The following is a 26,708-nucleotide window of genomic DNA, read 5'->3' as shown; positions in this document are numbered from 1 at the left end:
AAAAATCATAAATTACATCTAACCATCCATTCTTTACTTTCTCACGACCACGTCAGCTCTCATTCGATCTGTGCCTTGGAAATCATTCTAACCCCCTAAGACATTTTGACCATATAGAAAATTTTTGAAGAATCTTCCTCCAACGTATTACCTCAATCAATGTGTAATCAATTCCTTCCACAAATCACACATATACCTTCTAACTCTTCGAGAATCATCAACAATCCCAATAACAATTCACTTATGATTACTCAAATATTTACAAACTATTCTTTGTTTACCTGTTCAACATTCTCTTGTTCAATTGTTCATCCTTTCTACATGTTCATCCAGTTCACATGTTCGCTCTTGTTTACCTATTTTCCTGTCTAGTTCACTTGTTCCTATTAGCATCACTTCATCATCACCAAAATACCTTTACCTATAAACATTTTAAGGTGTTATCTTAACCTCGTCATGTTAACATCATAATCAACCATATCCCATGATCAGTCCAACTAATTCTTTACAGATTAAAAGTTGTAATCAAATCAATTAACTCTTCATCATTGATTGTCTTAATAGATACTTGGTTTGATTCCATCATACATAACTTACTCAATTCTTCACATAGATGTGTGATATCATAGACTTAGCATCGTGAGACATCACTTAGTCGTCATGTGCAATAGCAACACTTTCTGACTGCAACTCATCCTTTGCTCCAATGAATATGCAGTAACATGCTAAAACACTTGGTCAAATAGTTGGCACCGATGCCAACCAAATAATTGATTTGCCTGTCATCAAATCTTGTTCCAATCTTCATCAACTCATCATAAAACATCTCTACAACAACAAACTCCTTAATCATCATCATTAATCAATTATGCCAACAAAAGGCAAGGTGTTAGACAACACAAACTGGTGTTTCTCCCAATGGATTTGTTAAGTATATTTCCTGGATATCTCTTTGTCATGTTCCTTGAATTGGAAATTAGGTTCCTAATGGATTTATCTTTCGAAAAAGATTTGCATTGAATTTGGAGTGAATTCATTCGTTGTGTCTAAGGCATCCAACTATTTCGGTTACTACATTTTACTCACACTTAATTGCTCTGAGTTCATTGAGAGTTCACGAGGTGAAATTGGGATTGGTAAAAATCAAACACCTCCTTCAATGTCATTGTGGTTTTCCAAACCCTCTATGAGATTCATTGCTCGTAAGCTAAACAAAAGATTGAAAAGAGAGGGGAAAAAATGCAATATCAAAAGAAACAAAAGAAAGCAAAAAAGAAGAAGGGATGTGCAAATATGTCTATCGATACTACTAAATAAAGTCACTAAAGGTAAGAGCAATGTTTGTGGTTAACCACAACGATAAACTTGCCGGGGCTATGGACACCTGACTAGCAGTGAGGCTCTATCTAGGATGCTTTTGGAGTAAGGATATCAAAATACTTAAGTCCAATAGATCTAAGAGGTTTTTTGGGTTCTTGTCGAGTGAGGAATGAATACACTTACACACATATGTGTAAATGAGGATGAAGGCGTTTAGCCCAACACATGGTTTCTTCCATTTTGAGTGCATTTCCTAGTTGTTTGATAGGTGGAAGAGGAGTTGATCGAAGGTTCTTAGTTGCGCACAAGTTTTATCCATGAAATTTTTAGGAACATTTCTTTGGGTGGGTGCTAGATGTGGAGTTTTCACACCGTCGCCCCATTACAAATGGGGAACCCTCATTTTGCTTTAGCAAGTAGGAATTGGTGTCTTAGGTAGTTTGGTTGGCAACATTTTTCAATTTCCAAGTCCAAGAGTGAGTTTGAACAATTTTGGCCTGCTAGGAAGTAATATTTTTTGGGGGTTTGTATAAGGGTTTTGATGCCCTTTTGAGATATTTTCATAGCCTAAGTCCTAGTGGAAGGGTAGAGTTTTAGTCTAAGTAAGAAAGGTTTGCATGCTTGGGAGATGGGAGAAGGATTGTGAGCGAATTTGGAAAGTGGTGGAAATCCTCTAATTTCCCTCGAAGAAATCCTCTAACTCAAGGATTTCCACCAGCTATAATTTCTCCCCAATATCTCAAAATTTCACCTTAGGACAAAAGGATGTGCAAACTTGGTTGTGAGGGATCCTTGCTAAGCCAACAAGCTGATTGATGCAATGTTAAAATGATGAAGATAAGGAAGAATGGTAATTTTCCTAAGCATAACTGCTACAATTATGAACTTGGTGGAAATCCTCTGACCAGAGGATTCCCACCGTGGAAATCCTCTCTCCTTAGGATTTCAAGCCTTATCCCCATCAACTCAAAATTGATCCAAAATCATGTTAAAGTGTGGCAACTTGAAAATGAATAACATGAGGGGTGTGAAATGACAAGTTTTGGGGAGTCTAAGTGGCAAATTCACATTTGGTGGAAATACTCTCTTCAAAGGATTCTCACCGTATTAATCCTCCCAAGCTCAAAACTTCACTACCCTTCCAAGGCACTCAAATTAGGTATAAGACATCAATATCAAGAGGGAAAATGGAGCAAGAAGTTGTCATGGAGAGGTTGAAATCGGATAAGTTTTGGTAATGGCATTTCAAGGAAATCATGTTTGGTGGAAATCCTTCGACCAAATGATTCCCACCACAGTAATCCTCTCAAACCCAAATTTCCCCCTTTTCACTTTGCACCAAAATGGATTTCAAGCAAGTGTTAGAGGTTAAGGATGTTGAGTTGAAGTGAAATTGATTGACAACGATGAAGTTTTGGAAAGAGATAAGACAACATAGCGCAAAGTTAACTTGGTGGAAATCCTCTAAGCTTAGGATTTCCACCTGCGGATTCCTCCCATGTCAAGAATTCCACCACTTCCATTTTTTAAAATCTAAATAAGAGTTTGAGATGAAGGATGCCGCTTGAGAAGATATTTAATGATAACAAGATAATGGTTAGAAATAATTCAAAGAAAAGGATAAATCATGTTTTATGGAAATCTTCTCTCCAGAGGATTTCCACCACGTTAATCCTCTCAAACCAAAACTTTCTTGCTCTAAGCAAGTATTAGAGGTCAAGATTGATGAGTTGAGGCAAAATTAATTGATAATAAGGGAAGTGTTGGAAATTATTGAAGGGGAAGCTAAATCATGTTTAGTGGGAATCCTCTCTGACCAAGGGATTCCCACCACAATAATCCTCTCAACTTGGAATTTCCCCCTTTCCTTTTAGCCTTATTTTCCTCATGCAAAATGAAAGATAGATCAAATGAGTAAATAGGAGAGTTGTAGAAAAAAGAAACTTTAATGCTAAGTAACTGAAATTAGGATGATTATTTATCATATTTCATGGAAATCCTCTCTCCAGAGGATTCCCACGATGGAAGTCCTCTTGCCTTAAGATTTTCACCCATGAACTTTTTCTTCCAATCTACAAATAACCGAGACATTGATCATTGCAAGAAGATAGAAAGGCTTAACCTTGAATAAGAGAAATCGATTTTGTTCATTATTGATATGATTTTATTTTTAGCTTTCTTTCACCAACTTAATGAAGCCTTCTTTTATATTTTGCAAGGAAAAAGAAGGAGATGATGTCAAGGATGAGCTTGCGAATTCAAGAGGAGAACCAACTAGATGCTACAAGAAGATGGCTCAAGCCCGTGGACTCAAGGTAAAAGGAAAGATTAATGTTCAAGCTATCAACCAACAAATTCAAATTCAAATCAAGAAAAAATTTAGGAAAGCACTAGAGATCTCGCTACATGAGGACATATTCAAGGAGAATCAAGAAAGATCAAGTTCATGGGTTCATGAAGATGCAAGTGATTCAAGTCAATTCCATGAGGAAATTTCATATGATGGAGAAAATCTCAAATGTTGAGAGATACTTTTACAATTTTAACAAACATCTTCTCAAGCCAAGACTCCAAACATGAGATAAAGATGATGAGGTGACAATTGGTTGTCTCCTCCAATAAGAAAATTCCAATTCCAAGCACAATCAATCAAATCATGCCAAGTGTCCCAATTTTTCATTGGTTGGAAAAATCTTTGTAATTTTCTTATTGACCCATGAATCGGTGCCCTCGTGTAACTGGTTATAGGTTTGGCAACCTTAAATGGGGTTTGTAGGATTAAATCTTAGCCCTTGAACTTGGATCAATCTTGGCCCTTCATTGTAATGGAACTACTATAAAAGGTTGAGGCCTTCTCATTCGTAATTCATGAGCTTAATAGATTACTATAGGAGAGAGCTATTAGTATAGAAGAGTAGAATAGGTTAGCTAAGGGAGAGACTTGATGAAGTTGTCGCTATAATGCTTGTCAAAGTATTTGATAATTCATTGTTGGTTTTTAATGGTGGATTCTTAATATTGCTTTGAAGGGTCACATGGTTACCTCAATCTTTTCACTTGGAATAGATATATTTTCATATTGGAGTAGTTTAGTTGAATCAAAGTTGTTGTGGATGGTTATTTGCTTGACTCAAACAAATTTTGGCCACTAGCCTCTTGTTGATGGTAAGAGTGGCTTGTGTGGTGAGTCAATGATTGAATGCAATTAACTTCGATTGGTGTTGAATCTTTAGTTTACATCTATTTGATGGGATTGGAGAGCATATTTATTGATTTGAAAACCATTTGAGTGTTTCTTAGAAGATTGCACCAAGTGGGTGGAGTCATTGGCAAGATTACATCTAGTAGAGTCCAAGTCATCCTTTCCTTACATTTACAGTTAGGAGTAGAAGTTAGCCAATTTAAGTTTGAGTTATATAAGATTTGAAGATCATAATCGTGTTTTCACTACACGTTGTAAAGCCAAATCTATAAGAGAAAGAATTGATATCTATTGAATGAATAGTGTAAGTCCCTTTGTGATTACTAGCATATCACATCATAAAACTAAATGAGGTCCACGATTAGGAACCTTAAGGTCATTTCATGCTCTTACATTGCAAGCTTAGCATGAGAGATGACCTTATATCAAGAGAGGATTGAGTAGTTGATGTTTCACCTCAAAACATTGGATATTTAATTCTACAAGTTCTAGTGGAATTAAACTCGCATCAAAACACCAAAAGCACACAATCTGAGGTAAGTTTGTTCCTCTTGATAGAGTAGATAAAGCACCCAAGTACCCCTAAAGTCCCAAAGTACCCAAGCGATGTGGTGACACTTGGGCGATAGTGAGGGTACTTGGCTACGCCAAGTACTCGTCCCAAAGACATCCCTGCACCAGGTACTCCTAGGTTTTGGATCGAGTTGGTGTCCCCAAGTTTTACTACAACAAAGTTATTCCACAATCACATATCAAAAATAAGCACAATATAAGGAGCAATACATTTCCCTTCTTTACTAAGAAACCTAAAAATAGAAGAACCATTACAGTATTTTCCAAATCTCTCAAAGAAGTACAAAGGTAAAAGCAACTAAAACATTCACCAACACAAAAATGAAAAATAGAATCAACTCAAGAAAAAACATGTTAGCATGTGAGAAGACATAGTGTCCTACTATATCTTCTCCAAATAATTAGAAAAATGGTCAAAAATCTGCTCAGTGCTAGCTCTCATCCCAAATGGATTGATGAATGGTTTCTCTCGAATTCAAAGGTTGAATATAATTATTTATAGTTTAAAAAGTATCGCAATATAAACAATGACTAATTGTTTCTATAAAGAACAATAACTATGTTGAAAAATTCACTACAAGCAATAGATTTTTTTGACTTGTTCAAATTTGGCTCTTGCTGGATTGTAACTTCAATGGAGCATATCTTTCTTTGAGTTTTGTAGCTTTTCATTGTTTATCTTTTATCACCAATGCACACCACCAATCTGGTCCTTTTGTTTTGTTTTGTTCATGGACCATGTTGTATGTTGCAAAGAGTTCAAGTGAAAAGGTGAAAATCATTCACAAGGGAGAAACACAAACCATATATCTTAAGAAAATCAGTTTTCCACAATCCATAATAGTGATCAATAATGTTTCTGGTATTTGATTGTGTAAAATTTTTTAATTAACGTTTTGGATCACACCCTATGATCCATCATCAGGATAGCAGCTGCAAAAAGCTCGTGAAATTTTCATGAGCTTTTTGCAGCTGCAAAATGTGATCACATTTTCATGAGCTTTTTGCAGCTGCTATCCTGATGATGGATCACAGAGTGTGATCCAAAACATTGATTAAAAACTTTTACACAATTAAATACCAGAAACATTATTGATTACCATTTGATCTTGTCACTATATATCCTACATGGTTGTCTGCAAGGTGCAAAGCTCTTTCTTGGCATTTATCAACAATACTACTACTTCACAGCTCAAATTCAATGTCCATAGCCTCTTCTCAACATCCCAAGCAATTCTATGCACAAGATATGCATCAAATGAGAATATTGATTCATCAATTTCAAATTTTAGCTTGTTCATACCATATTGCATTCATGCGCAACCACCTCTATCTGTGTTGCCCACAACTTGACAATTCACCTAACTGGGGACAGCCTATGCACTACTATATTTTGCAATATATAGTGACCTATCAATTAAGAACCTATTTCATGTAAATGAGCGATTGATCCTTGTATGTCACACATTTTCTCCTATCTTTCATAATTAAACAAGAAAACCCCTGTGATATTGTCTAGAGATAGTAAAAATTGTATGTCAATGTTCAATACTATCAAAACCATAATCTAAGCATGTTCTTGAAATTCTAAATTATGTGCATAAAGTAGTTTGATGCATATCTGTTTTGTTGTTCATATTTCTCTTCATTACTACACCATGAATTGCAAAGCTTTGTTTTGATTGAAAAGGGAAATCTATATTTGACATGAATCTTTCAGTTCATGTTATTTACTTTCTTATAGCAATTTCCTTTTCCTCCTTGCAATTAGTTTTGACTAGAATTAATAGAGTCAACTTTATAATACTAAAGGTTGACATACAGATCCCACATCTATGAAGTTTTTTATGCTTAGTTATGCATAGTGCATTATCCTAAACAAATATTTAGGCCATCAACAATAACTTTTTATAATAGCACCATAGATAACTTTAGGGTTCCACACTCAAAATAGAGGATCTTGAAAAGAAAAAAAAATTCCAATATTTCTCAAGCCTCGCATGCATGGGCTAGGTTTTTTGCCATCCAAAGTCAAAAGTGATATTAGGCCCTTCTATATCATCACGTACAGTTACAATAAGAATATTGATTGAACCAATATTCACCAAAAGATCTACTGCCCCAAAACAGTGTTGTTATTCCATCAATTCAAACTTAAGCACCAAATCAAACACCTCTTTAAGAATACTATATATTTTCCAACTTTAAGTGTTACCCATATATTTTATGGACAACCAATACCAAATCTCCTTCCACCACAATTGTTGCTAATTTTTTTTCATAATAAAACTCTTTGTTGCTAATTTTAAGTCTTCTAGCAAATCCAACACTCATAAATCTTGCTAGAAGAATGCCTTGCCACCTTTGTAATGATGCAGTAGCATCTAAGGTCTTTTCTATTTACCCTGGTAGACTGATGTAGGGGCATCCTTGGTTTCTTAACTTTCCTACTCTTTTCAAGCTATGGTTGCCGAGTGATAGTTTTGACCTAGTTCATGTATCAACCGAGCTTGCAGTTTCGACCGAGTTTCCTGTTGGTGTCAAGTTCTTAGTTGTTGTCAACTTCTTAGTTAGTGTTAAGTTCTCAGTTGTTGCCGAGTTCTTAGTTGGTGTTGAGTTCTTAGTATGTGTTGAGTGCCTATTGGTGCCGAGTGCCTGTTGGTGTCAAGTTCGTGTATGTGTCGAGCATTGCTAAGTGCCAGTATTTGCCTTGGTTCTTCTTCGACCAAGTTGTCTGTGTCTGGTTCCAATTTGAGCCAACTTTGCACGTATTTAATTTGGTATTTGCATTTAATATTTGTTGTGAGCCGACTTGTGGCTTGGTTATGCATTTAATGTAAGGTTTTATTTAGTTGGTAATTTCTAACAGGCCTACTTGTGGTTGTGCAATTATTTAAAGGGGCCATGGGTATTGTCTTAGGCATTATTATTCAAAGATGGAGATGCAGTAGGAGTCTTAGCGTGGAGTAGCTTGGAGGTAGAAGTTTGCATCTGAGTTTGGAGATATGTTCTTCTTTGAAAGATGTATTCTTCTTTGTAATGGTCATAACCTGGAAGGCCATACAATCAGGCATGTTGGATGTAAACTTCTTGATTCAAATATATGAAATTTTGTCTCTCTGGATCTAAATATCGTTCCTCTTGTTCATTTTCCACTGTGTGTTTGTTTACTGGATCCATATTACCTCCAGTAGGGGTACCTTTGGATTCTCGTGGCATCATGTAACCACCATTCAAATACCTCAAGAGGAAACCATTCCCAACCAACTATGTCACTACAAAAAATTCAAATTTAAAAAACCAATTCATGGAAATTCCAATTCAGTTGACACCCTTTCTTTTGATTGTCAATCACCCCATCAATAAAAGAAAACTATTTTTTTTTTAAATACAACATTCAACTTCAAAAGAGAATCTGTGCGTTCTTGTTGTTGATATAGCCTATATATTTTTTATTAATTGCAAGTAGAGTAAGACAAAACTCATCATGGAAGATTCCTCTCCTTTCCTATAGTTTAGCTTGTGAAGTAGGCATGTAATTTGAAACTAACAGTAAGTTGAAATTAGTTATGGATTCGTGTTCACGAACAAATTCAAGTTCAATTTCAAGTTCATAAGTTCAAGCAAAAAAAAATCTCACTTGGGTTCGTGGGTGTATGTATCTATGTATATATGGATGGATGGATGCATGCCTGCATGCATGTATGTATGTACACAAGAAAAAAGAGAATTGTGCATAATTGCAAAACTAAGTCATTTCACAATATGAATATACATTTCACAGTATGAATATATGTTGCTTGATCATTGATCAATGCCAAATGTCAACAATAAACATTAAATACTTGCTCATTAATCTATCTTCATGATTGTAAAGAAAATCGTACATTGAATTACTAAATTGCAAATGATAGACTAGTTCATCAAATAATAAAGTTTGAAATTTAATGATAAATAACAAGTGTTTAGTAGTTTATAAATGATCATAGTATCAAATGCCCTTCAAGGGTCAAACGGGTCATCAAAAAAAATAGGGATCAATAGCTTCATCCCTAGCTGCAATTATATCTAGATCCTCATTATTGGAACCCAAACCGATTCCACTAGTCCCAGATGTTGCTATATCATCATCCTCCTCCTCAACATGAGAGATTAGATGAGTAAAATATTTTTTATTAGGTTAGTTTTAGGGTTACATAAAAAAAAATTAAAAACACTCGTTAAAGTTGCTTTGTTTCACATTTCGGACCCTACTACCCCAGGTCCTCCAGGATTTGTTGTGGGTTCACCCGTGTTCGCTCCACCATGGACCCAAGCAAAACCCAAAGTCTAAAATAAGGACCCTGCCTAGACCCCTAGCGAACCCAGATGCAAATCCGGACCCCACGAGGACCCGGAGCCAAATCCGGGCAGCAAGGGGCAAACCTAGTAACTCAAAATTGAACTTTCCATTTAAATCTAAATAATCTATCTTGGACATTGTCTCACTGCTTGGGGCAATTTGAGAACCTTCTAATAGAATTTAAGATCTTTCCAAAGACATGCTAGATGGTTTTTGTCAGATTTGGTGTGACAACCATACCAAAAAAAAAAAGTATGCAAATTGGGGGCAATTTACAGCAGTTTATTGAAAAACTGAACAAGAAACCTCAGCAAGATGTTAAGTGATACATGTGGCTAATATAAGGTCATAAAATAGTTTCTGAACTGTTATTGTGGTTGCCAAAGTGCAACTTTGTTTATGAAACTTCTGATTTTCAAGAGGGGGCACCTTTTTTATACTTACTAATCCAAGAAGATTTTTTCAATTAAAGCTGTAAAATTGCTTGCAATTTGGACAGTGTTAAAGAAGATAAGGAAGGAGTTACTAATTTTAATGATGAATTATGGAAGGTTTGTTTCCCTTGCTTTTGCTGGTGTTGAATAAAATAAGGCAAACCCTAAAGAACAAAGGAGCCAATAGCTCAAGTGATGGAACACTCCAATCTTCCAAGCATGGTCGTGGAAAAATCCTCAGTTCAAAAACTACTATTTCCATAGAAACTATCATAGCATGTGTCAGCCTAAAGGTCCCATACAAAAATGTGACTTATTGTGAAGAACGACATGTAATCTCAACAACAAAAGAACTATTAGGAAAGTATAAAACACCCTTGAACGAAAATGAGAGAATCTGGTTCCAAACCTGACATAACCTTTTGAAAACAGTATAGTATCAAAGGTAGACTAGGAGCTCAAAGCACAAAGAACAACAATTGATACTATAGACCACAAATGGGCTAACAGCTCACTAGTAAGGCATCCTCAGCAGGCAAGCAAGAGGTTCTGGTTTCAAGTTGTAGCTCAACCATGGAAAATAATCTAGCATCAACATCAGACTAAAAGCCTCAGGCAAGCATGTATCACTCAACAGCAGCATTGGAAGAACAATCTACACTCTGAACTATAAAGGAATAAGTAACTTGGTGGTTTGGGTATCCTACCATGCAAAAGAAGGATCCCAAGCTTAACTGCTAGTAGAACATGAAGACCCCATATCTACAAGCATATCTTAATGGAGAGTGTGGCAAGAAAACGAGCCACACTTCGAAACACGGGCACTCAATGGAAGGTCTTGCAAGAAAACATAACCAAACCACAAAGCACTAACCCGGGAGCGTTACTGAATGGAAGGTATTACCAAAAAAACAAGCCATGCCCCAAAGCACAAAGGAAGCAGCATTACTAGTATAGTCGTCAGAAGGCTCTAGGTTCCAGTCAATGATTCTTGAGAAACAATCATTGGAAAGAGGGGTAGGCCCCTTCCTAAAAGTATGTCTGTAATGTTGATATGTTAACATGTTAAATCTTATGCTTGGCTTTTATCAAATGAATGTCATCCATTTTACCAAAGAATTATTATGGCATATGCTTATAAATTTCAATGCTTAATACAATTTACTGATTGAAAAGGAAAAAAGAAAAGAAAAACTAAGTGCTGAAGAATATTCCATAAATTTCCCATAGAGAAGAAAACAGCTCATGAGTAAGCTTGCCTGGGCAGTGATGAGCTTCGATTGGGGTGACTTCCAGTAGCATTTCAACAGAAACAAGAGATATGAGGGAAGGCGTTCCCACCTCTAGAATGTGTACTAGTGTTGTGTCAAATGCTGGGAACTTTATGAGGAGAAGGGATGCGGTTATAGCGGAACAATAAAGAGGACCTCTTCGCCATTTAGGAGAAAGGCCGTTGATGTGATCTGCGTGCAAGTGGGTCAGAAAGTACGCTTCTCTGTTACTCTTCCATTCATCCACTGCTATTAACCCTGGCTCCATATTCGCATCTTCAAAATTGGACACAGATAAGAAGAGCCTGTTAAAGCAAACTATATTGGCGGAATTGCATATTTGTAGTCCGCTTATACCGCCATTTCCCCATTAAGCTTCAGGCTTTCAGTGTGTCTACGACCCCAGAGAAAATTGGCGGGCTGGTGTTTTTGGCGCTTTAATTCGTAATTCATTCATCTAGCCGATAGGCTATTAACGGGGCGAGTGACCGGAATCGTCACGTCGTCCCCCGAAATCTTCAGCCTTCCGAAAGTTGAGGTCAGAATTTTATTTTCAGTAGACGGTAAATGAAACTCAGAAAAAGGTGAATGATAGTGATTTTCGAGTCCCAAAAAAAATTTAAAAAAATTTAAAAATGAAATGATATGATATGATATGATAGATTTTAATTACTTTCACGATACTAAAGTAGTCTATGGGACCCATACAATCACCCTACCGAGTCAGGAGCGAAACTAGTGAGTTGTAAAATTTTGGTTAACTTGTCTCTCCTTTTTTGGAGTTTGGTAATTAAATTCGCTGCTCTCTTCACTTGATCTTCTTCGAATAAATAGTTGACGTCCTTGTTCTGCAGTATTTTTGTATAACCAGATCTAATGTTATTGTAAGTCAGGCACTCCTTGACAAAGTGTTGCTCTGTCTTAATTGTTCCCATATTACAAAATAAACATGTTCTGTCTGCTCACTCTTCCTTTGGAACTTGCCATCGACCAATTTCACATCGCAGTTGATGTTAACTAGTTCTAAGTTGTGCCATCAACATTTTTGCTTTTCAGTTAATAGGTGCTCTTATATAGGCCTTTTCATCATGACTAGAAGTGGGATTAAATTCTTTAATGTAATAAGATTTTTTTCGCCCTATGTGTCTTGTCCACAGAATATTGCAAAATTTTCCATCGACAAACTTATTTATTTCTATAATGTTATCCGGGCAAGTTTGGATGTTGATATCTCATTTTTGCATCCATTTGTCATTTTGCTTCATCCATGTGCTTTTCCACCTCACAAGTTTTTCCTCTATGATCAGCTTGGGCCAACGATGTGTTTCCAGACCTTGGGTTTTCTTTAAATAGCTTATCATCTGGACCAAAGCAACGGCTTCTAATGGAAAGGAACCCACCTCCGCCAAAAGGATCTCATACGGAACTGTGGTCTTGACTTTAAGATTGCATGTGATGAAGTGTTTTTGAATTCTTTCTACTTGCCGCTATTTTTGTTCGAACATACTACCTCCCCACACTTCACATCCGTATAGAATAACCGGAGTGACCAGCAAACCAAAAAGAGTTTTCATGGTTGTCCAATCCCATAATTTTGTGTTCCTGCACTTGTTTTGTAAAGAGTATAATGCCTTCTAGCCCCCTTGGATCTTTTTTGATCTGCAAGTATCCCAATTGAGTTTGTTATGAAAATCGATGCCCAAGTATTTGTACTCTTCCACAATCTCAAGTGGGCTATTTTCAAATAGAAACTCATCTTGTATGCCCCTATTATTCTTCAGGGAGAAGATCATAATTTTGGTTTTGCTAGTGTTAACTTGCATTCCTGCTTCATGAAAAAAAAATTCTAGTGCTATCAAGTGCTCTTTCAAACCCTTAGCTATTCTAGCAAGAATTATGAGATCATCTGCATATAAGAGCAATCTTATCACAGAGTGGGCCAGCTGCACCCCCTCACCATTAGTCTTGTTTATCCACTCTTCTAACTTGTCAATATAGAGCCCGAATAATGTTGGAGATAGAGGACACCCTTGCTTAACCCCGATGTTGCTGTCAAAATCTTTTGATAGCCCTTCTGTCGTTCTAATTTTAGCTTTGACCTACTCATATAATCTGTAAACCGCTGACCTAAGTTCTTTAGGAACTTCCAACTCTTCCATGCTATCCCATAATTTATTACGTGGCACTGTGTCGAATGCTTTTTTTAAGTCCACGAAACAACAAAAAGCCTCGTTCCCCGGAGTGTCCCAAACTTTCTCAATCAAGTGTCTAAGAGTGATGTCGTGATCTATAGTAGAGTGTTTCGGTCTAAAGCCTGCTTGCCCTTTTGCATGTTTGCCTTCTGTTTCAGCCCAGTTGCTGAATTTTTGTTCTACCAAGCTACCAAATAACTTGCCAAATAGTGGATTGATCATGATGGTTCGATAATTAGAAGGATTGTTTATATCTCCACTTTTGTGGAGTGGGATCACCACACTTGTTGTCCATTTTACAGGGAAACCTTCTCTATTGACACTGTTGAAAATTTTAGTGATGTGCGGTGTGAGGGTTTCAACACCCCATTTTAAGTATTCAGCTTGAAACCCATCTATATCTTGCGCTTTACCAACAGCTAACCTCCTTATGCCTTGAATAATATCCTTTTTCACTAAATAACTCCCATGTAGTCTCTATTTCCATGGTTCTACGTTCTCCTAGATCACACTCATAAGAGTCTTGGCATATTCCAGCCATTTGGTTCATGTTATATTGTTCTCTATCTGAGTTTTTCTCTACTGAAGCTCTTTCCAAAACTTTATGGGGTTGTTTTTACCAAGATTAATCAACTCGATTCTTCTCTTGTTTACATACTCTTCTTTCTTCTTTTTAATCAGCTGATCATACTCCTTTCTACTTTCTCTATTTATGTTCTTTTTCCAATTTCTTTTTGTTGTTTTACATTCCTCGTCAAACCACAGATTGGTCGAAAAAGTGTTCTTGGCTTCTCTTGTGACCCTAGATCTTTTACACTCCTCCAATGCTTTAATGATAGTAAGAACAAGATTATCCTTGTCCATGAAATGTTGTTTATCAGGCTCGGGATGGTTTCCCAAAACCCTAGACAACCACAAAAGAGAGTTTTGGAAAGTAGCATGGTTTTCTTGTGTCATTAAAACTTTGCCAATCGGAATCGTCTTCCTCTTTTGTAAAGGTTTTGGGAGAATATGTTGATCTTTAAAGTGAGTGGCCACCCTTATCAAGATGGGGTTATGATCAGATTTTAGCTCCATGGGGCAATCCTCTATCTCAAAGTTAATTATCTTTGCAACATATTGTTGCGAGCATATTACATAATCAACAACACTTTGTCCATTGTATCTTTTGTATGTGATTCCACCTGATTTAGGCCACTTTTCCAAACCATTACATATGACCATGTTATATAGGCAACATAAGCCTAGTAATTCAGCACCAAAATGATTAATCTTTCCCATGCTATCCTGTGAAGATCTTTCTCATTTTTGTGTCCCTTCTTCTTCAAGCCAAACTAGGTCTGCTTTCATTGTAACTCTCCTTAAGATTGAGAGTTTGGTTGTTTGTTGTTCTAGCATTGAAATCCCCTATTATCATTATTTCCCCTAAATAGCTAAAGGTTGCTATGTCTTTTTTGAGTGCAGCAAACGAGTTTTCTCAATCCAATATATGCTTTTTATACATTTTTGAGCCTTTTGGGGCGAAGTAACAGACAACCACCCTTGCAGAAATTTGATTCTCTATTATTTTTATCCAAAAATACTGCTTGTTTACATCTTTTTTCTCTAAGTTTACAAATCTGCTCCAAGTTTTTTTTATTAGAACGGTGATGCCTCCATGCCCCTTACCATTATCTATCTTCTCATTCCACAGTGATACCTTCTTATACCCTTCAAAATCTGGAACCCTACATCCATCATGCTCATGAGTCTTGGTAAGCATAATGATGTCATTATCTTTAGCTATCGGCCCTAACCCAGGTCTTCTTCTCCAAGGATAACCTCTACAGTTCCAGCTAACTATAGTTAAATGTTCCTGGGTGGGCTTGAGTTCCTATTTATTGCATGTGATTTTCTCGCTGATTTGGGCTGTGCCATTTTGTAGCCATCCCCACTTGTCGTTTTCTCTTGTTGTTTTCACTTTTTCCCATTCCTTCCTCCTTCTTGCTGAGTTACGATGAGGTCATCATTGAGATATATGTGTGTGCCTCTAAGAAATTTCCTCTTGCTGAAAATGTTATTTTTATCTCCTATATTCCTCATTGTCACTCTAACATGTCTGTCTTTGCCTCCTCTAATCCATTTTCTGATTCTTTGTGCTTGTATGGTTGTTCCATGCTAGTCTAATTGGTCTTTAAAGAAGTCTTTAACTAAATCCGTTGTTTTCTCCTATTCTCCATAGTCTCGTAGCCCTTTGATGATGATATTTGTTGTTTTCTCATTTCTTTCTTTTTCGTCTCTAATCTGTCTCCGAACTTATTTTTCTATGTTGTCAATAGGAGTGTTTGTTGGTCCTTTTACTATGTTAGCTCGTGATCTAACTTCTTCAATTTGTTCTTTGAGTTGATTCTCTTTTATTTCCATATTGGCCATGGCATCTTGTATATTTTTCATTTGCGAGTTTTTGTCTCCTTCTGTAGTCTCTCCTTCTCCCGTAGTACTTGTTGTTGTCCTCTTTTCTCCTACTTCTTTCTTTAACAATATTAATTCATACTCTCCTTTTTCCATATTAAATTGCAATTTTTAAATTTGTTCTCTAAGTGACTTGACCTCCGCTGCCAATTTTCAGTTATCCTCAGTAACTCTTTTCATTGTGATACTTTCTATTTGGCTCCTCTCTTTAAGTGCCCACACCCTTTCCTTCATAGCTATCAAATCGTTCACAAAGATGTCTGGATACCACGTCATAGGTGTCCTTGTGGGGTTGTAATTATTTGGCAACCCATCTTCCACTGTGTCTATCACCTGAGAATTATCCATCTTCCCTTTACCGTTAATATCTCTGATATTATCAAACCACTTAATTGTTTTAGAGATTTCAGTCAGCCTCAGATTTATTTCTCCCTCCCTTGCGCTGTTTGAGGTATGTGGAATTGGTTTCGGAAGTAAAGCTGCTAACTTCCCTCTTTTTGCATTTTTAAACTTTCGTATCTTTCTCCGCCTAATTATTCTTTTATATTGCTTGGCATTCACATAGGTGTAGTTTCCTCCTGTGGGTGGTCCACTAGCTTGTGAGAAGCTCAAAGTGTTTGTGGGTAAATTATCATTTGTCCCTCCAAGATTGAATGAACTCGCGTGTTCGGCTGAGGATCCTGGAAGAATGAGGAAGCTCCCTTGATTCCACTTCATGATGCTACTGTGCATTAAACTATCCCCGTATGTCAAGACCAAGCCACTATTACCAGAGATGTCATTGTGTTTCGTAGCTTCTCACAGATTAGTTTGTTGTTCTATTGTAACAGGTGCCCTGACTATCAAATTCTATGCCACCCTGTTATTGTTAAATCCTGTGTTTTGCAAGGTGGATCCACCTAGTTTTGGTTGTGCCTCTGTTATCTTTGGTTGATCAATGAATTATACTTGTACAAGTATCTTCTCTGCAGATGTTTCTGTGATTTCCTCATTTGTTCCTTCCATGAGGACCATATCGTACCCACTGGTGCCTTGTTATAGATTCTTTATGTTGTTTTACCATTGTAAATTTACCAAAGCCAGGAGAAGTAATAAAGGAAGCTTGAACAGGTGCAGACTGAAATGTGAGAGGTAAGAATAAGGGAAAAGGCGTACTTGGGATCTACCTGTCTGCTTATTGGAGTGTTTTCAAATGGAACTAGATTGGAGCCCACTGAAAGAGAGGAACACCATAGCAGACAAAATCATCATCTGGAAGCTCGCAAATATGGACCCACTAGTAATAGCAAAGCCTTTAGCACTGGATGACTGGTCCCATTGGTTGCCAAGACTGCCAACTAAACCAAATCTGCCCTTGCACTGATTGTCATTGTTGTCGGCCCTACCTTGGCTGCTGCAAGCCCTACCTTCGCTTTCATTGCTGCAGAGAGTCTGTCGTTCACGAGCTTGGCCCTACCATCATGAATACCTCCTCTATTCACGAGCTGCAAATGCCTTATGTTCATGACCTCCAATTCTGCACACGCTCCACTATGTTTCCAAGACATCTGAAGAACCTGCCTGTGTTGCCTACATTTCCCCACGCTGCCTGCTTGCCTGCGCTGCCTACCTGATTGCTAATTCTTCCTTATTCCTTATTCCTTATTCCCTGAAAGAGTGTGGATAAAGGTGGGGAGCTGCCTACAACTTTGTACGATTCATGTGAAATGGGGTTAGCGATGATTCATGTGAAATGGGGCCAGCGATGGGTGGCATATGTTGTTTCACATTGGAGATTGGTATTATTAAATTAATATAAATGTTTGAATGAATGAATGAAGGTATTTTAATGATGTCTATGAGACGAACAAACATATGGGATTCTTTTCATGTTCTTTTTAATGTCAGTCTGTTTGTTATAAATTTGTTTTAAGAAGCTTATTGTTTAATGTAGTCTTATTTCCTCAAAAAATGGTGTAATTGGCCCTCCTTCAAATTGTCTTCGAACTGCTCCCAGATATCTTGGTAGACCGCACACTCAAAGATGAAATGTCATTCTATTTCAACACATCCTTTACTATAGCAGATGCTTTTTCTTTTTCCTAATTCTCCTTGGGCACTATCCACCTCCCTGTCTCACACCGTAAATGATGGGATCTCGTTCGTAACTGCGCCACTAGCAACCTATTTTTACCTTTCATATCTACACAAAGGTAATCTTTAATCTCATGGCACCATGTGGGGTTGAACTCTTTCACATAGTGGGTATTTTTCTTCTTTAATTGTTTTGTCCACATGACCGCTTTAGATCACTGAGTGTAATCTGAAACGTTGATGCAAAAAACATGGTACACAATTGAATCTAGAATATGCATCCTACTATCAATGATTGTGGAATCCTGATGATGGATCACTAAGTGTGATCCGAAATGTTGATGTAAAGAACATGGTACACAATTGAATCCAGAATATATATCCTACTATGAATGATTGTGGAAATTTGTTCAAATTAACAAACCTTTTTATCACTTCCTTGGTGTTGGGGCATTCCAGTATGTTAATGTCTCACATAATTAGCCATTTTCCATTTTGCTTCATCCACATCTTCTTTCTTCGGCCTAGCCCCTCTTCAATCACCAATTTGGGTCATCATTGCTTGTCCATTTTTTCCACCTTGTTTAAATAGCTTAATAGACGTATAACCATAGAGGTTTCCATCGCAAACATCCCTGCTTCAACCAAGAGGATCTTGTATGGTATGATTGATTTGACTTTAAGGTAAGCAGTGATGAGGTGCTTTTGTATTCTTTCTATTTGCTTCCATTTATAGTTGGATAGGTTGCTCCCCAAACCTTGCACCCATATAACACAATAGGGGTGACTAGCAGTCCAAAAAGAATCTTTTTGGTTCTCCAATCTCAAAGCTTTGCCTATCTACATATGTTTTGCAGCAAAAAGGAAGCCCTTCAACCCCCTTGTGTCTACTTAGCTCTACGAGTTTCCCAATTGAGCTTGTTTTTAAAGTCTATGCCCAAGTTTTTATACTCTTCTACAGTATCAAGAGTATTTCCTTCAAATTGGAAGTCAACTTGTTGTTGTTTCTTTCTTAGAGAGAACACCATAGCTTTAGTCTTGCTAGTGTTCACTTGCATCCCAACTTTGTGGCAAAAGCTCTCTAAAATTTTCAAGTGTTCTCTTAGATCCTTGGTTGTTTGTGCAATTAGTATAAGATCATCCACGTAGAGAAACAACTTCACTACATATTTGGCAAGTTGGACTCCTTCTCCTAAATTTTTATTTAACCATTCCTCCAACTTATCAATATATAAGCCAAATAGGGTAGGTGAAAGATGGCAGCCCTACTTAACCCCAATATCTCTACTAAAACATTCTGACATGTCATCTCTCATTTTGATTCTAGCTTTAGCATTCTCATAAAGTTTATGAACGACCACTCTAAGCTCATTTGGAATTTGAAGTTCCTCCATCGGTTTCCAAAGTTTGTCTCTAGGGACAGTGTCAAAAGCTTTTTTGAAATCCACAAAACAACAAAAAGCTTATTTGCCTTGGATATCCCAAACCTTCTCATTAAGGTATCTAAGAGTGATGCAATGGTCAATTGTAGAATATTTAGGTGTAAACCCAACTTGTCCTTTTGCTCCCTTTTCTTCTTTCTCAGCCCAACAATTGATTATGCGCTCTATCATGCCCCCAAATAATTTGCCAAGGGGATTAACCATAATCATGCGGTAGTTAGACGGATTGATGATATCTCCACTCTTGTGTAGAGGTATAACCACACTGGTGGTCCAACTTGTTAGAAAGTCATTTTGATTAAGTTTGTTGAAAATATCTAGATGTGCAGAGCAAGAAGTTCCATGCCCCACTTAAAAATTTCAGCGTGTGACCCATCAATATGCTCTGCTTTATTACTTGTTAGATTCTTAATTCCTTTCTTAATATCCTCTATTGAGAAAAGTTCAATAGATGTGCTAATTTTGGGAGGTGTATTTCTATCTTGGATTCTCTCATAAAGGAGTTTTGCATAATCAAACCATTGGTTGTTTGTAATATTGTTTCTAATTTGTTGCTTCTTTTGTTGTAGTTCTTTCCAAAACCTCCTAGGATTGTGCTTCCCTAGAGAGATTAGTTCTTATCTTCTTGATGTGACATATCTCTCCTTTTTAACTCTTATCAACTGCTTGTATGATATTTTCTTTTGTTTGTTCGATTCATCCTTTTTGAGTTCTTTTTTTGTTGTCTTGCACTCTTCGTCATACCAAGGGGTGGAAGGGAAAGTGTTATTGTTCTTCTTTCTAGACTGAGACACTTTACATGTTTCTAAAGGTTTATGGATTACAGGGATGAGTTGGCTACTACAAATGTGCTCCTCGTTCGCTTGTGAGATTCGAAGATGATGCTCCAATGCGGTCACAAATAGCTCTTGATTTTCTTGGTTTAAGCTGATTTTCCCTTGAGAATTATTGTTCTTGTGAAAGATGTTATCTGCTTCATGCAATCTTTGATTTTGAATATCCAATTTCACTAAGAATGGCATGTGATTAGACTTCAACTCAATAGGACATGCTCCAACTTTAAATTCCAGGAGTCTAGAAATAGAAGTTTGAGAACAAAGGATGTAGTCTAGAAATTGAAGTTTGGAATTACAAATTATATAGAGGTGTACTTCAATTTTTTCAGCCATAAGCCAAGCCAATTGCTTGAATGAACAATTGACTATAAAAAATAAGATCAGTACATTGTATAGATATTTCACTCCATACAAGGAGGAATTGAACACAACAAAATCCCTCTATTGACCAGGTATTGGTTAGAACCAAATTAGAATCTTAGTAATAGAATGCATCATGTAGCTAGTTTGGTTTTGTATTTTTGTGATTTAGGAAATTAATTATATTAAATTTGAGTCTTGTTTTCTTATTTGTTCACTTAGTTTTAGTTTATACGTTGTTTCTATTAGTTAATAGTATATCAAATTTGAACTTTCTATTATATATAAGTTATTTTATTTTGTGTAAAATTTGTAATTAATTTTATTTGATCATTTGTAATATGTAAGGATAGAGTTAATTTATTATTTTATTTTATGTGAATCTAAATTTACAATTTTAGAAAATTTATTTGTGGAATATAATTTGTATTAAAATAAAATTTAAATATATGTACATTTAAAAACATACATATATCTATTTTCTAATTTAAATTAGAATATATATTAACTTTCAAATTTGTTATTTGTAATATATATCATTTATTGTTTTTGTAATTCAGATTAAGGGAAAGTTTTTGAAAGATCAAATTGTAAAAAGCTAGCTCTGGGAATTCTTTTTTGTAAGTATGGGTGTAGCATAGTAGGCAGATGTAAAGAGATAACAAGTTAGGAAGAAATTTTTTGTAACGATGTAAAGGAGCCTGTATTTTTTTGAATATTAATAAAATATATCTTATTATTGATCAAAAAATAATAATAATAATAAATAAATAAATAAAATATATATATATATATATATATATATATATATATATATATATATATATATAAACTATTGCACATTTAGAATTGAATTATTACAAAATTTAGATATTATAAAAAAATATTGTGATACTTTAAGAATTATTTGTAAGTACAAGTAACTAGGTTATATATAAAACAATTATCAAATAATTTTGATATTGCTTATGCATGTATCATCCCAATGAAAACAATGTGTTCAAAGAGAAGGGGAAACATAAAAAGGAGAGGACAAGGAGGAAATGAGGAAGATGAGAAGAATAAAGGGGGGAGATCTTAAGAAGAAGAAGGAAAAGGAAATAGAGAAAGCATGGTAGAAAAAAAGAAAAAGAAAAAGAAAAAGAGGACTAGAAGCAATGTGGAAAGAAGGTGAAATCGAAGAAGGAAGGAATGACAAAGAGGAAGAAGGGAGGAGGAGAATAAAAAGAAGTGAAACTAAAAGGAGAAGGAGAAGATGAAACAAAGACAATGGAGATGAAAAAGACCAAGAAGAAGAGGAAGAGGAGGAGAAGAATAGATGAAGACGACCAAGAAGAAGAGGAAGAGGAGGAGGAGAAGAATAGATATAATTGGAGGCACTTTTGGAAAATTTGCATGCTATATATACTTGGGTTGTGTCTTTTGTGTTTTTGATAAATTTCTCAACTACGAGATGGTGTGAGAGAGAGTAGAAGAGGAGAGGGTGAGAAACAAGGTAAAGCGAGGGACGCGGGAAAGGAGGGGGGGGGGGGAGAGAGAGAGAGAGAGAGAGAGAGAGAGAGAGAGAGAGAGAGAGAGAGAGAGAGAGTTCATATGATTAGGTCAATATAAGCATTAGAGTTCAATTTAGATCAATACATAGAAACTCATAATCAAAATCAGCAAAAACCTTGCACTGTTTGGTGCAAATGGTAGTAAATAAAGAAGAGCTATGTAGAGCTAGAGTCCCTCCTTAAGAAGTTCAAGACTAGAATAAAAGACAGCAAAACATGATTTGGTATAAACGTTTGTGGAATAGGAGAAAAACTTAACATGATCTAGTTTGTAAATGCTCACGAAGTTTTTTCAATTAATTATAAGTAATGATACATTTTTCCTATTTTATGAGAATTAATTTTCAACATGGAGATACAAGATGTAAGATCAAGGGAATTAGATATAGTATTAATTTTGAGCGTGAAATATGGCCTCTCAATCCACACACACTTCAGTATGATCTTTATTTGCAAATTGTCACACCAAAATGAACATGAGGTCGTTCATTCAACATGCATACACAAGGTGGTCTATTGCCTTCTAACTAGATGGGGTAATCAAGTACTCTTAGAATCGAGAGGCCAATAACCATAGACCTATACTAGTATGAAGGATTTAAGTGAGAAATGAAGAACAATGCATTTAATCTAGATGACATGCATGTTAATCTAAGAACAAGATAAACAAGTAAGCTAGAATGTATGCAATTAGTCTAGATATTAAGCATGTGAGTGCAATGTAAGTATGAATATGAATGATATAATGATTTTGACAGCAATTAAATACTACTTCTCTTTAAGCTAGATGAGAGAATTTAGACAAGAAGATAGAAGAATGAGGGGGGAGGAATATAAGTACTCCACATAAGTGCCAATAGGATTTATGAGAAATCTTGTAGCATAACGGTAGAAAAAGAGTGGATGTAAGAATAAGACAGGAAAATAGAAGTTCTCCACAAGAAAGTTCCAAGAAATCCTGTAAATAAACCTACAACATAACACTTCAAAATTCCTCCCCCTTCCCTCTTGCAATGCCTCTTATTTATAGATTTTTTTCAAAGAATTTGGGGTAGAGTTTAAGACTTACCATGGTGAGGTTTTGATGAATTAAAAATCATTTGTATGAGACACACTTTGAATATAATATTCATAGTGGGGAATCCAATAGATTTTATAATTCAAAGTGGGGATCCCACTTTGAATAAAATAGTCATAGTGGAGATCCCATTATGACTATTCAGAATATCTAATTCATAGTGGAGAGCCCATTAGAGTTTTATAATTCAAAGTGGGGATCCCACTTTGAATAAAATAGTCATGGTGGAGATCCCATTAGAGTTTCAGAATTCAAAGTGGGAATCTCACTTTGAATAAAATAGTCATAGTGGAGATCCCATTAGGGATTTTATAATTCAAAGTGGTGATCCCCCTATGAATAAACAATGATATCCTGGATCCCACTATGAATAGAACATTCATTTATGGATAGAGGGCCCCTTATCAATATAAAATTGATTTCAAGGATAATGACTCATTTCCTTTTATTCAGAAATTAATATTCATGTGTCATTTGTGAATGGGTTCAGATTAATTGATTTATTTGATTTGTTTGAACCTATTCCTTAAAATGTAATTATGCATTTAAAGATGTGACAAATTTTGCATTATTACATTAATGTCTAAAGAAGACTATATTGTAGTTTGATCATATTATGACAAATAGAAAAAAGTATTTTCAAGAAATGACCACAATAAACTAATTAAATCAATATGGGGGATTGGGCAAAAGATCTAAGTGCACATAGAAGTCAATTCAACCATTTGAAAATTTGCAAAGGAGTAACTAAAATCATAGGCATATTTACAAAATAATTCAAAAATGTTAATGATTTTTGTATGCATACCTAGAGGATCATTAATTTTTTGAACCAACCATGCAATTAAAGTGAGTTGGACCAAAGTATTGTGTATTTGCTACTATGTTGGATCATGGAGATATCCTTATTGCAACACAAAAATAATTAACTAAAATAAATCATATTTATAAATTACTAAAAATAATAAACATACCTCAAAAGATTTTTCATAAGACAAGATTTTATGTTTTGTAGAATTGTTGGTATTTTTGGTAGGCTTAATACCATTTCAAACATTTTTGGTTATATGGTGATTAAATTCTTTTGTTTTAGCCAATAACAATAAATATTTTTTCTTTTTTGAAAGTTTTTTATTTTGTTATAATGTATATATGAGTAATAATCCAAATTCTAACCCTAATTTTATAACCTACATAAGTCTAGGGTTAGGGATTTTGTATAATCAATTTCCAATGTTAATAAATTTTTTTAAAAAAATGAATTACCATCTCTTTCCAATCTACTTTTACCAAATCAACTTAATTACAATAATGTAGTTTTTGTCCCTCTCAAATAGGCTTGCATGGATCTTAATTACAACAAGAGTTCTATAGAACTAGAGTCTCGCCTTATGAAAATATCAATAAACTACATAAGATTAAGTTAATGCTTAAGGCTCCTCAATTAAAATATAGTATAAGTTACATATTTACACATGATATATCGCATTCAATAATATTTGAGAAGGAACTCAGATAGTTTTACAATGTTAATGTGTACCTATAAGAAATGATCTTATCAATCTATATGAGTTCAAGTGATGCCTCACCAACTAACATCAACCTAAATGATTCATCAAGTCCATGGGCTACTTTTAATGAGAAGAAAGTTGAGGCCCTGTATATAATTTCACTGGTTCCTAGTAATAACTTTACAATAGAGTCATTTGGTAACATGGCACATGCGCACGAGAACAAAGATATCATTTTTTTAAAATATAGTATAGAATGAGGTGTGACTTTATTAAATTTGTGCAAGATTGGAGGGATGTAATGAAAAGAATATAGAAGCTACTTTTATAATTTTGGATGTTAGAACCTTTCTAGCAGTCTCATCTACAATTGTAAAATTTGTCGAAGGTATAGAGAGATTGTTTTATAAACACAATATATAAGCATAAACAAGGCTATGGCTTTATTACATGTACTATAACCTGGAATTGTGAATTATAGTTGCTAGGAGATACATGTATAGCCACATAGACCATGAACCCAAATTCTTAATAAGTATGCTTTAAGGACTACTACTATTAGCCAATAAGACATAAGTCTTTGTGTAAAATTGCATCCTACACAGTAAACATTTATAGAATAAGAGTAATAAAAAAAATGTTAAGAGTTAAACAATTTACTAATAACCTGCAACTTCTTTATTCATAATCTACCAAAGTACATTACAAAATTATTCTAAGTGGTGTTTCATCCTTCACTTCATTCTCCATTTTCTACTTCATGAAAGACATTCTTCTTGAATACAACGAATCTCTTAAACTACCCCCATTCACTCATAGGCAATAATTAATTTTTCCATATTGGATTCACAATAATGCTTGTAGAGGGATTGTTACATGATGACTTCCCATCTATATTGAGATATATTGTATGCTTATTTTTCTTATACAAATAATACTGTCTCAACTCCTTTTCTCTTCTAGTTACCATAATAATTGGATATCTAATTCCTTAGATGATCATACAAGTATTCACTACTTGAGTGTTGCAAAATAAAGAATTTCCTCAAGTATCTCATAGTGAATGTTGCAGTTATTGGTGTTGCACTACCTTCCCTTTCCCACTTTTCTCAAATGTCCAAAAGGTTTCACATTTCCCATTTCTATCAACAATTTTGGATCTACAGACATATCTAGCAAAGGTTTTTGAAATTACCCACATCTATACAATGTTGAGATCTGACAAAGGAGCATCAACACATATTTTTAAATGTTGTGAGGGCTCTTGAGTTGGATAAAAATATCTAATACCCCAGTCAGCACCTTGGTTCGCTTGAAAAATGATGGAAAAGTATACAGGAGGAAAACTTGGAGGAAGTACAAAGTTACTTGTGCTTTGCAAACATAAACTGTTCTTTATATTACAGATGATTGACTACTTGTTCAGATGCAATAAAAAGCTTATTGTAATGTCCCCACTTGAAAATATCTTATAATTAAGGGACAACTAACTTGAATTTTTTACTCTAATTACATATTACATTCTCGTTTCTCCAGAATGGATAATATAGGTCAATGATACATCTAATAAAAAATATCAATGTCAATACTATGTTTGATTATGTTCATTGGATGCTCTTAATGACTTTGGTTTTAGTAGATAACTTTATAGTTGTATTTGTTATGTTAGAATAATTTGAATTGAATAGACAATATATTAATATGTTATTTTTTGCGAATAGTGGTGAGCTTATACAAAATTATTTTGATGATCATATCCACATCTAAAATTCTATAATATTATCTCTAATGGATCAAATATTTCACTCATTTTTTTGAGAAGTCATAATCGTGTACTCTTTAAGGACACATATTCCAAAAAAATCCAAAATATAAGAAATAAACTATAACTGTGAGAAACAAATGCAAAAAGATTGTGGTTTTGAGGTTTTAGATCAAATTTTAGCCTTGAGGTTTTTGATCTATGAAAAGAAAAAATTGGCCAAAGATCGCCCGATTCCAAACCCTGCAATTTCTTTCTTTGGGAAGCACTTTTTTCTAGTAGAGTGATAAGGATACATGTGATGATTT

At 35.2% G+C, this 26,708-nt stretch overlaps 1 protein-coding gene and 1 long non-coding RNA gene across 3 annotated transcripts in view; one reads left to right on the top strand and one right to left on the bottom strand.

Moving 5' to 3' along the window:
- Positions 1-11,709, bottom strand: part of LOC149553937 (DNA repair metallo-beta-lactamase family protein) — a 77,696-nt gene extending 65,987 nt beyond the window's left edge. Inside the window, exon 1 of one of the 2 annotated variants that reach the window (XM_089789271.1) lies at positions 11,131-11,709. In XM_089789271.1, coding sequence (XP_089645397.1) covers positions 11,131-11,410 — 280 coding nt within the window. In that variant the 5' untranslated portion in view covers positions 11,411-11,709. The remainder of the gene's footprint in view (positions 1-11,130) is intronic. The other variant, XM_089789270.1, reaches the window with a different exon arrangement.
- The window catches only part of LOC149553936 (uncharacterized), an 86,329-nt gene extending 65,643 nt beyond the window's left edge, over positions 1-20,686 (top strand). The window contains exon 3 of the long non-coding RNA XR_016353208.1: positions 20,127-20,686. This is a non-coding gene — a long non-coding RNA (uncharacterized LOC149553936). The remainder of the gene's footprint in view (positions 1-20,126) is intronic.
- The last annotated feature ends 6,022 nt before the right edge of the window (positions 20,687-26,708 follow it).

The sequence above is a fragment of the Cupressus sempervirens genome, chromosome 6 (genome assembly GCF_028749045.1).
Source record: "Cupressus sempervirens isolate cs-2001-9-10 chromosome 6, ASM2874904v1, whole genome shotgun sequence".
Lineage (NCBI taxonomy): Eukaryota > Viridiplantae > Streptophyta > Pinopsida > Cupressales > Cupressaceae > Cupressus > Cupressus sempervirens.
Note: the sequence above shows the minus strand (reverse complement) of the source record. Positions and strands in the feature narration are given on the sequence as shown.